Here is a 12,038-nt window from a genome sequence, read left to right on the forward strand (position 1 = left end):
AAGCAACACTGTAACAAATTCAACAAAGAATTTAAAAAATATATAGACATAAAGAGAGGCTAGGTCATGAAAGAACACCTTCTCAGTGTCATAAATTCCGTTCATAACAACAGTGGAAATAGCCCTGTTGACACGTGTGATCCATCCCTGTTTTCATGCTTCATTTATTTGCCTGTAGGATCAGACTACAAAGTCCACCTCCCTCCCATTTTCTTTTTTACTGTAGTGGACTTGGGCTGCTCTGGACCAAGCCACTCGATAAGGATGTCATGCTTCTCTCAACACAAGTCTCCATTTAAGAACAGGGCAAACCTTTCCCCTAGATAGCTGAGTAGGTTAGCATCAACTTCCTCAGTTAGATGAACACCAGCCTCAACTGAACGGAATATTTATTAAAGGAAAATAAAGACATAAAGGAAAAGTAAACAAACATCTATTCAGCAATGAGCAAATCTCAGAATCCTAACATTCCACAATGTCCCACAGTCCCTGATTAAGTCAGAATACTAATTCCCCAGTGTCAATTACAAGTGTTGATGGGGGATATTTTTTATCCAGGGCTTTCCTTAGACTTTACAGCGCCCCAAACCCTCTGGTTTTCTGATCTCTATGTTGGCCAGCATATCTAGCTGTACCTGCACACACACAGAGTTCCCCAGGAAACAGAAGTTAGATTACAGTGCTTCGTATGTAACAAGAGCAGAGCCTCTTCCCTTGATTTTGATTTCAGTTTTTGCCCAAGGTAAGAAAGGCAGCGAAAGTATTACTTCTACTTGAAGTCAGAGTAATAAAATTTCCTCTCAGTCCTGCTGTCCTTCCCTCCTTTTTACAAGAGGGTTGGGTACTGTCTCTAAGAGAGTATGCTCCACTTGTTTAAAGATTGTCAAGGCAGCCTGCTGCTTTCCCATTTCCTCCCATTTAGGCTCTCGTTAAAAACAGATTAACAAACTCAATTGGAAATGGAAATACCTGAACTGCATCCCCACAAAAGAAAGTAATAATGAAACAACTTTGTGCCAGGAACCAGGTTACATGTGTTTATTTATTCTCTCACCTAAAAGTGCTATCGGCATCTACACTCACAGTACAACGGGTGCCATTAACACCTGCATCTTACGAATGAGACTTCCACCTAAGGAACAGGGCCATTAGATGCCTTCCTGAGGGCATGCAGTATGGAGTCAGGATCAAGCCAGTATGACCACGGACCCTGAAACATTCCCAACCAGGACACTACGCCCTAATTTTCACCAGCCCTTCTCAGAAATGTCTCCAATTCACACATCCTGGGAGTCGGCTTCAGATCCCTGAAGTCAGAGCCTCAACCTCGGAATAAACCACCACTGCTTTTTTAAAGTCACAACATGCTGGACACCTTCCTTGGAGCTGGTTCTCATACAACTCCCAAGGTAGGTGTCATGCCCACTTCCCAGCAAGGAAACAGAGAGACTACCCTCACCCAGAGCAAAAGCTTACTGAACGTCCCCAGGGCCACACCTAGTGATGAGCGGGGCTTCAAACTCAGGCATGGCTGCACGGGCCACCGCCCCGGATCAGACATGGCTATCCTTCACAGCCAGCACGGTCTTAAAAAACGGTAGAGAAAGAAAAAGCAAATACTGGGAAACTGAGGTTTGGGTTTTACATAGTATATTAGAAGGAAATAAATTAACAAGAAGAAATTCATTAGCCTATCCAGGAAGCAGGGGTTTCTGCACGGATTCTCGGAGGAAGTGTGGCAGAGCAGAAGGGTACTGGGCCCAAGTCAGAGACCTGAGTTTGAGTCCAAGCCCCGTCATTCCCTTGGGTAGGTTGTTCAACCTCCCTGACCTTAGGTCTAGTCTGTATAGTGGGAATTATAACCATCTTATCTACTTCACTTCAGTATCGTGAAGATTGAAAGTCACTCAATTGCATCTGACTCTTTGCAGCCCCATGGACTGTAACCTGCCAGGCTCCTCTTTCCATAGGATTTCCCAGGCAAAAATACTGGAGTGGGTGGCCATTCCCTTCTCTAGGGAATCTTCCTATACTAGGGATGGAACCTGGGTTTCCTGTCTTGAAGGCAGATTCTTCCCTGCCTGAGCCACCAGTTGTGAAGATTAAATGAGATTAAATATAAGACAGAGCTCTGTATCCAAATGAGAACAAGTTGATTACTATTATTATTACGTGGATTAGTAAGACTCTTCCACAGAAAAGAGAAAAAGATGGTATGTGTGTACTTATGCATATATAAGAATACACATGCATGCCTGAATATGCATATAAGTACATATGTACAAGTAAGTTGTGTTGTGTAAGTGCAGATGGAAAAATTAGTCATAATGTCACAGGAAGAGCCCTGTCCCAGTGTGCTGGGGAAACCTGCAGGCCTTGACTTCAGTTGCTTGTGCTGCGCTCTGCTCATTCGCTCATTCCATGTCTGACTCTTTGCGACCCCATGGACTGTAGCCCGCCAGGCTCCTCTGTCCATGGGATTTTCCAGGCAAGAACACTGGAGTGGGTTGCCATTTCCTCCGTCAGGGGACCTTCCCCACCCAGGAATTGAACCTGAGTCTCCTACATTGGCAGGCATATTCTTTACCACTGAGCCACCAGGGAAGCCCCTATCAAATCTGCAGATAGTGTTGAAAGATTGCTGCTGTGACCAGGATAAGAGGGGCAGTGGTCCTCAAAGGACTCACACCGAGCTCCTTGCTCCTCCAGGCGACTTCAGGGAGCTGCGCTGTGGCAGCAAGTTCCACCCAGAGGGCACTGGGAAAGGAGCGCTTCCATTCTCAGGAGAAAGAGAGTGTGTTGTTCCCGAGAGACCCCAGGCTGCCCCCTCACCTTTCCTGCCCCCTTCACGCCCCTTCTTCCCCCAAGTCCTCGGCTACCTTTGTTCACTTCTGGTTTTTCTGCTGAAGTTTGTCCTTTATTGGATTTATCGTGTCTACTTTCCTTCCCCACTGGTCAGCTTTTAAACACCGTAGCCAAAATCATCAACATCAGTAGCAATTACATCTGTACTCAAGATTACTTTTGTGAAGGGACTTGCCAGAACCCCAGAAGGCAATCTCTTTCTGAGGATTATGCAAGGAAGAATCTCATTTTTAACTGACATGTATGATGAAATACATACTATCTACAAATGAAATTTAATGCTCAAGTGGCATAATAAAATGTGTTTGCAGTGTGGACTTCCCTGGATCCATAAAAGGAAGGAAATTTTCATTAGATTTTTAAGTCAGTGACCAAGTCCCTTAGAAAATGTCAAAACTCCCCTTAGCTTGTCAACCCTACAGAAACAGGTGGCAAGCCAGATTTGGCCTGTGGGTCACAGTTTGCCAATCCCTGGTCTAGAACTTTTTGTATATTGAGTCTACTTCACATAAACCCATTGAGACTGAAGTCCTTTGCCTCTTTTTGCCCATCCTCTCTTCCCTAAGCTCATTATTCTCCCCACCCCCGCCCTCCTGTTATGATCTACCAGTTTATCATTTCTCTTCTAGCTTCACCAGTGTGAACTAAGACCCTGAGAAGAGAATAAGGATATTTGCCACTTGTAGGTGTAGCCAGCCTTGCAGGGGCACTAATAGAGTGGGAGACACGGAGCCTATGGTGACCATGTCGGCCTGATCAGTAACCAACCACCCCTCTCTCTTCCTTCCTGGTCGAGCCCATGCCCACAACGGAGGCTGAAAATACCAGTTGTCCATTTCCCATCCTTCCTGTGGCCCACTCCTGAACAATAAGACTTGAGAAAGAGGCCTGTGTGGGTGCTTCAGGGAAGGGCTTTTCTCACTGGAAAGAGCAAGGGTGGAGACGGAGAGAGATACAAGAACAGAAGCCTCACCCTCCCCTTGCTTCCCACTTTTGGATGATGCCACGTAAAGACATGACATTTGGAGCTGCAGTAACCAGGATGGACGTTCAGGAGCTGATGCAGAGGCATAACAGTGTTAATTCACTGAACCAGCCCTGCAGGTCCCCCGCTCTGGACTTCACGGTATAGGGGGTTATGAACCACTGTGTTAACACAGACAGCCTTCATTCTTGTGAAGCTTCTGTTGTGACACAGAAAATGAAAAACTGTTATAAGAAAACAGGAAATGCCAAATTTAATGGACCACCACATGATACTAGTTATACTCTTAATGCCTCCTGATTAAGAAAAACCACATAACAAGCCCCTCCCTGGCAGCTCTGCCCCATCTACGTCAAAACATGTTCCCATTTCTCCTAATAATTACTGCTCTGTCTCCACCTTCCGTGTCACAGGCAGGCTTCTTGGAAGTTATCTTACTTTTATCGTTACCCTTATTCTCCACTTCCTATTCAATCATCCTCACTCCTCAAATGGCAGAACACTGCTTTTCCTCCACCCACACTATTCCATCAAATGCTTTCAACAAGAGTTGTCAATGACTTCCATGTTGATAAGCCCAAGCGCAGTTTTCAGTTCTTATCTTGCTTGAGAGGTCTTGACCTCTCCAATACTATTCACCATGCCTCCCTGACACCATGTTTCCCCAATTTCCTTCTACATCTTTCTTTTTCACCTCCTTCTCCTTCTCTACTGGTTCTAAATGTTATTGTTCCTCAGTGTTCTTTCCTCATCTTACACATGCTTCTTAGGTAATCTCATCTATACCTACAGCTTTAATTGCTGCCTAAAGATTGATGCCCATACCTGTCAACCTTTCCCCTAAGTTCCAGACCCATGAAACGAAGTGTCTGATGGACACTGAATGTCTTAGAAAGAAGGGAAGTCACTCAGTCGTGTCCGACTCTTTGCGACCCCATGGCTGTAGCCTACCAGGCTCCTCCATCCATGGAATTTTCCAGGCAAGAGTACTACTGGACTGGCTTGCCATTTCCTTTTCCAGGGGGTCTTCCCGGCCCAGGGATCGAACCCAGGTCTCCCGCATTGCAGGCAGTTGCTTTTACCATCTGAGCTGCCAGGGAAGCCCACTGAATGTCTTAAAGGTGCCTTAACCTCAACAGAGCCAAGCCAAACCATCATCTACCCCTCCTGTCCCGGTGAATGGCACTACAGTCTGCCAAGTGGCCCAGGTCAGAGCCTCAGACATCATTTTGACATCTCTCTGTGGTCTTGCACATAACATGCACTCCCTCTGCTTGCAATATTCTTCCCTTATTTTGTGACACGTGAATGCCTCTTCATCCTTCAAAATACCAATGAAAAGTCCGCTCTTCTAGGAAATCTTTTCTAGTTCTAACCGTAAGTTGCTTTCTGCTCAGCATTTCCTTATTTCTTAGGTTACATGTCTGTTATAGCCTTCATTATATTATTTATATCATCTGTATATCTGGGCAGACTATGAGCTGGAAAACAAAAACTGTATTTCATTTATCTTTGTATGGCCGTTGTCTAACACAGTGTTGGGCGCATTCAAGAAGACTATCAAGAAATAGTTGTTGAGTGAAATAATGAATAGGCATGTATAATTATTTCTTGGGTAACTATATTAAAAAACTCTAAGATTTCATGATTGATAGGCAAATATCCTAACTTAACACTTGTCAATGATTGGATAGCAACACCCACATAATTTTAGAATTTAGAGCTGGAAAAAAAAAATATATATGTATGGTCCAGCTCCTTTATGAACCCGTTAGGGTGCATGTGTAACTATCAGTGCCAATCTTCCTGTTGACAGTTTATCACTAAAATCCTTCAGGTGTTAGCTCCTTTAGTAAGGTTAAACACACCCCCAGGAATCCAAGTAATACTATTGACTTGCTTACAAACCTTTTTGCCCACGTGGATGAATTTCAATCCAAATCAAATCCTCCCTAATTCCAAACTCACACTCAAATGGACAGAATTCTAGCATATTTTGCGAGGTTGCTTTAGTCCTGTCGTTTCATCGCATTTCGTGTCTTATTTTCTTAGCAAATACATTTAGACTTCCGGCACCAAGCTGGGACTTCCCTGGCACAATAATCATTTTTATCACTAGATTTGGCAGGAACCACCATTTTGACGGATTAACGTATTGTTTAATGAAGCAGAGCAGTTACTTTAACAAATGCTAATTGTCAAAACTCTGGACTTCAAGTTGGGTAGACATAGTTAGTAATAAATGTCCTCAGAGTTGCATTCCTGGCTATTTTTCTAAGGAAAATTTCCACAGTATTTAGTAAAGTATATTAAAGAAGCTTAATGATAATTTTAATAGTCTACTTAGACCTTTATAGAGATTGAAAATAAAGTGTTTTCTTGCTTCACTAATCTTCAGACCCTAATTGCTAAGACAACATATCTTTTTTGAGTTCTACAAAGTTTTTTACTTCAAATTGTACACCAACCAAAAGCCCCCTGCTTCATTTACTGGGCCTTTACTCATGTTAACTAGTTTCTAGAGAAGCTATTTTCCTGTTACTTAATCAAGAACCTTCCTTTGTTACTAATATTAAACTAAACAAGAGGCCAAAGTCTACATTTTCCAGAACTGCAGCATAAATGTCATCACACGTTAGAGTATAAACCATACTCCCTTGAGACTATCTTTTTTTTAAGATTTACTTATTTATTTTTGGCCGTGCTGGGTCTTCGTTGCTGTGTGCAGGCTTCTCATTGTGGTGGCTTCTCTTGCAGAGCATGGGCTCTAGAGCACTGGCTAATTAGTTGTGGCAGAAGGATTTAGTTGCTCTGCAACCTGTTGAATCTTCCTGGACCAGGGACTGAACTCCAATCCTCTGCATTGGCAGGCAGATTCTTAACCACTGGACCACCAGTGAAGACCTTCAGACCATCTTTAAAGGTTAACAATTGTCTTCCATTTCTATTGCCTTCAAGAATTTGAGTGGAAAACTTGACATTAGTAGTCATAACTTTATTCAAATATCAATGAATACATATGTTATAAAGCTTCCATTTAGCTGTGTCAAATAACAATGTGTAATATGAGTAACTTCTCCCCCTTCTGAAGAACAGGAGCAGAAGCAAGATGGGTATCTCCATGTCCAGCTGCGAGAGGCTTTGAAAAGGTTTATGACTCATGCAGGGATGCTTTCTGGGGAGAGCAGGGTGGCCCCCCAAGCTGTCTACAGATGGCTTGTGAAAGCGGGAAAAGGCTCTGGGGTTGCATTATGGTTAAGGGGTGGGCCAGGAGGGGGTTCCCATGCATGATCTAGGGCTTGCCCAGCACCCAAGGAAGGAGCACCCAGGCTTTCTCATCAGCTTGCTCAGAGATGGAACCAAAAGGAAGGGGAGCACTGAAGTTTGAAATCTGTCAGCAAACATAAAAAATGGAGCAATAGCTCTATGTTATTAGAGTCATAATATGTCATAGAGTTATTTCTAATGCTATGATACAATAGTTAGAAATGGAAGGAAGCCTAGTATCAGTTGCTACAATAAGATTGTGATGCTATAATAATGTTACATAATAAACAACCCCCAAATCTTATTAGCTGTTCTGTTTGAAACCCTAAAAGATGAGGCTGTTAAAGTGCTGCACTTGGTATGTCAGCAAATTTGGAAAACTCAGGAGTGGCCACAGGACTGGAAAATGTCAGTTTTTATTCTAATCCCAAAGAAGGGCAATGCCAGAGAATGTTCAAACTACTGTATAATTGCGCTTATTTCACATGCTAGCAAGGTTATACTCAAAATCCTTCAGACTAGGCTCCAACAGTATGTGAACTGAACACTTCCAGATGTACAAGCTAGGTTTAGAAAAGGCAGAGGAACCAGCGATCAAACTGCCAACATTCGTTGGGTCATAGAAAAAGCAAGGAAATTACAGAAAAACATCACTTTTGCTTCATTGACTATTCTAAAGCCTTGACTGTGTGGATCACAGCAAACTGTGGAAAATTCTGAAAGAGATGAGAATATCAGAACAGCTTACCTGTCTCATGAGAAACCTGTATGCAGGTCAAGAAGCAACAGTTAGAATTGGACATGGAACAACATGTCAAAACTGGGAAAGGAGAACGACAAGGCTATAAATTGTCACTCTGTTTATTTTATGAATAAGTAGAGTACATCATGTGAAATGCCAGGCTGGATGAATTACAAGCTGGAATCAAGATTGCCCTGAGAAATATCAACAACCTCAGATATGCAGGGGAAAAGGCAATGGAACCCCACTCCAGTCCTCTTGCCTGGAAAATCCCATGGACGGAGAAGCCTGGTAGGCTGCAGTCCATGGGGTCGCTAAAGAGTCGGACAGGACTGAGCGACTTCACTTTCACTTTTCACTTTCATGCACTGGAGAAGGAAATGGCAACCCACTCCAGTGTTCTTGCCTGGAGAATCCCAGGGACAGGGGAGCCTGGTGCCCTCTATGGGGTCACACAGAGTTGGACATGACTGAAACGACTTAGCAGCAGCAGCAGCAGCAGATATGCAGATGACACCACTGTAATGACAGAAAGTGAAGAGGAACTGAAGAGCCTCTTGATGAGGGTTAACAAGGAGAGTGAAAAAGCTGGCTTAAAACTCATCATTCAAAAAAGTAAGATCATGGCATCCTGTCCCATCACTTAATGGCAAATAGAAGGGGAAAAAAATAAAAACAGTGACAGATTTTATTTTCTTGGGCTCCAAAATCATTGCAGATGATGACTGTGGTCTTGAAATTAAAAGACGCTTGCTCCTTGGAAGGAAAGTTATGACAAACCTAGATGGCATATTAAGAAGCAGAGACATCACTCTGCTGACAAAGGTCTTTATAGTCAAAGCTATGGTTTTTCCAGTAGTCATGTATGGATGTGAGAGTTGGACTATAAAGAAAACTGAGCACTGAAGAATTGATGTTTTTGAACTGTGGTGCTGGAGAAGAAGACTCTTGAGAGTCCCTTGGACAGCAAGGAGATCAAACCAGTCAGTCCTACTATGAATATTCATTAGAAGGACTAATGCTGAAGTTCCAATACTTTGGCCACCTGATTTGAAGAGATGACTCATTGCAAAAGACCCTAATTCTGGGAAAGATTGAAAGCAAAAGGAGAAGGGGGCGATAGAGGATGAGATGGTTGGATAGCATTACCACTCAATGAACATGAGTTTCAGCAAACTCTGGGAGATACTGAAGGACAGGGAAGCTTAGCATGCTACAGTCCAAGAGGTTGCAGAGGGTCAGACACAACTGAGCAACTGAACAACCAAATCTTAAAGGCATGCCAAAAAAAAAAAATGTTGTTGTTCTCATGACTGGAATCAACAAGACAGCTCTGCTGATCTTGCCAGAACATATTCACCTGGGTAAGTCAGCTGTAAGTGGATCTCAGCTGGCTTTGCCTAGGATGACTTGTAACTCTGCTCCATGTCTCAACCTCCAACAAGCTAGTGCAGCCACACTATCGAGGCAAAGGCAAAAGTGGAATAGTAAGCCAGTCCAGTTATGTTTTAAACTTCTGTTTGTAGGAGTTTTGCTACATTTGTATTGACCAAAAAAGCTACATATCTAAGTGAGAGCTACAGCAGGAAAACAAAAGCTGTATGGAGAGAAAGAGTCAAGCACTGGGGCCATTTTTGCAATCTATAGTACAAATAGATTACTAAGGTATCACAACCTCCTACCCTACTTTACTAAGAGAAAGTCAGTTCAATGAGCTACTATCAAGTGCCAGAACTGTGCTTGAAATTGGGACTATAAAAAATAAATGAGATACTACTAAAGAGTTTGCAGTTTGTTACTTGGAGGAAATTAAATAAATTAGCACATTATTAATATAAATTAAAATTCAGTGTGGTAAGTATAACACCAGATAGTTTAATGAAGTGGCACAGAAAAGATACCGATTAACTCTTTTGCCTCCTTTACCATATATTTCACAGCCAATTTAATAGATTTTTATGGAAATTAAATTTCCTCCTGATTCTGACGACATGAAGAAAAAGCTGACTGTGATTCCCCAAAGAATAGCCTCATAAAATTACATAAAAATCCTCTTTAAAAACAAAACTAAATTGTAAGTTCTATCAGGCTAGCAGAAAGGCATTTGATTCTTTTGTTGCTCAGTTACACTTAGTACTCATCCACTTTCAACCAAAATTTATTGTGTGCCTACCTGTGCAAGCTATTTTTCTGGGAATCTGCTGGGATTTGGGGAGGCCTAGGAAAGAGTACTAAACAGAGATGATTTAAAAATATGGGATCTGCCTTCAAATAACTTCCAGCTTAGTCCCACTTACTCTGAAGTCCATTGTAAAAAACATATACAAGCAAAGCTGTTGGGCTTAAAGTAGAAGCTGGGAGTCTGGAGCCCCCTGTATCCCAGGCCACTCCTGAGGACACCGTCTGGAGGCTTGAAGACTCCGCATGCGTGCTCAGTCGTGTCTGATTCTTTGTGGCCCTATGGACTGTAGCCCTCCAGGCTCCTCTGTCCATGAGATTTCCCAGGCAAGAATACTGGAGTGGGTTGCCATTTCCTTCTCCACGGCATCTTCCCAACCCAGGGATCGAACTTGCACCTCCTGCATTGGCAGATGGATTCTTTACCACTGGGGCCACCTGGGAAGCCCAAGTCTAAGCCATCTCACTGCGGTCACACTGCGGAAACATGTGCCCTTGTCTCTTCAGTGCTCTCCCATATGCAGACATACGGTGACCCACTCCATACAGAAACTTCAGTGTACCATGGCATTAAATGAAGCCCGAGCTAGAATATGGTAGACCTCGAATATATATAATAGAAAGGAACTCTGACTATAGCTCACAAATTTCCAGGTCATTAGCTGTAAATGGAATCACAACTGGAGTTACTCTAGTACAGTTTGGGAATAAGATGATGAGTTAATCTTCCAGCTTGTGGCAGTGTGTGGCTTATTCTTAAACTTTGAAATGGAATTCTTTGAGACTTAAAGAAAGGGATATAAATACATTGCTGGATTTTCTCCATTAGTCAAGATTGTTTATGAGGGGGAAGTTTACCATTGTTCTGAAATATTTTTTCCTCTAGTTAATCCACATTATTTTTAGGGGGCTTTGCCTAGAAGGAAAGCTAATTCCTTATGTTCCTTCCCTCTCTTTTAGGTCCTACTCCCATAGCTTTAAACTGTCACTTGGAATCTTTTGGGAGGGTGAAACAGAAGTGGGCAGACAAGTATTTGGAAAAAAATACTCCATAAAACTCTACCATCCTATAAATGGTTCTGTCTGGATAGATTCCTTGAGATGTGTTTTATTTCCATTAAAAACTCAAAAACTTTGAAACATTCACTGTTCACATCCCAAAGCCTGATGGGGAAAATATTCATCATCTGAAGTATTCAAGACAAGCTTGAAGAAATAAAAGAGACGAATTGTTCACCGGACCACCTTGGGAGGCAGAAGTTCGCGCAGAGCCCAAGACGGGTGTTAAAAGCTTGTCCAAACAATGTTCCGGTCTGAAAAGAAGAGGTGGGGGAGGGACGGTGCCCAAAGCTAGCGGGTCAGTGTCATTTTCTGCTTCCTTTGCCCCCCTCTTCTCCTTCTTCGCTGTCCTGCGTGTCCTCACTTTCTCGCCAGCCCCATCCTCGCTCTTCCCACCCTCCTAACTTCCTCGTCCTTCCGGGGCCGGCGACCACGCCCACCTCCCCAGAACCGAGTCGGGCGGAGGGGGGCCCTTATCGTCCCCGGTCCCCACGCTCACGCCTTTCTCTCCGCCGCTCCGGCCACCCCCACACTTCCCGGCCAAAGGGGATCCTGGCCAAGGGGGCCGCCCCGGCCTCGGCCCTTCCCCGCCCCGGCCGGCCGGACCATAAAGCGCGCAGCCCCGCCGCCAGCGCACCCAGCTCCGCGGCGCCAGGACGCGAGCGCGGCCCCCGACGGCTGCCCGGACGCCGCCGCGCTCGCCTCACCTGCGCCGCCCGCGGGAAGCCCGACCCGGGGCCGCGCGCCGCCCTCACGCCCAGGCGGGGCCCCGCTGCCGAGACTCCCGCGGGCCCGCGGGGAGCGCGGAGAGCCAACATGCTGGCCCCGCGCGGAGCCACCGTCCTCCTGCTGCACCTGGCCCTGCAGCCCTGGCTGGGGGCCGGCGCCCAGGCCACCCCGCAGGGTAAGTGGGTGCGGGCCGGGCTCCGGGCCACCGAGCCC

The 12,038-nt window shown here is 44.5% G+C and overlaps 1 protein-coding gene across 1 annotated transcript in view; it reads left to right on the forward strand.

Moving 5' to 3' along the window:
• The first annotated feature begins 11,537 nt into the window (after window positions 1-11,537).
• Window positions 11,538-12,038, forward strand: part of THBS4 (thrombospondin 4) — a 51,638-nt gene continuing 51,137 nt past the window's right edge. Inside the window, exon 1 of the mRNA XM_065941094.1 lies at window positions 11,538-12,000. Coding sequence (XP_065797166.1) covers window positions 11,913-12,000 — 88 coding nt within the window. The 5' untranslated portion in view covers window positions 11,538-11,912. The remainder of the gene's footprint in view (window positions 12,001-12,038) is intronic.

The sequence above is a fragment of the Muntiacus reevesi genome, chromosome 7 (genome assembly GCF_963930625.1).
Source record: "Muntiacus reevesi chromosome 7, mMunRee1.1, whole genome shotgun sequence".
NCBI classification, from domain to species: Eukaryota; Metazoa; Chordata; class Mammalia; order Artiodactyla; family Cervidae; genus Muntiacus; species Muntiacus reevesi.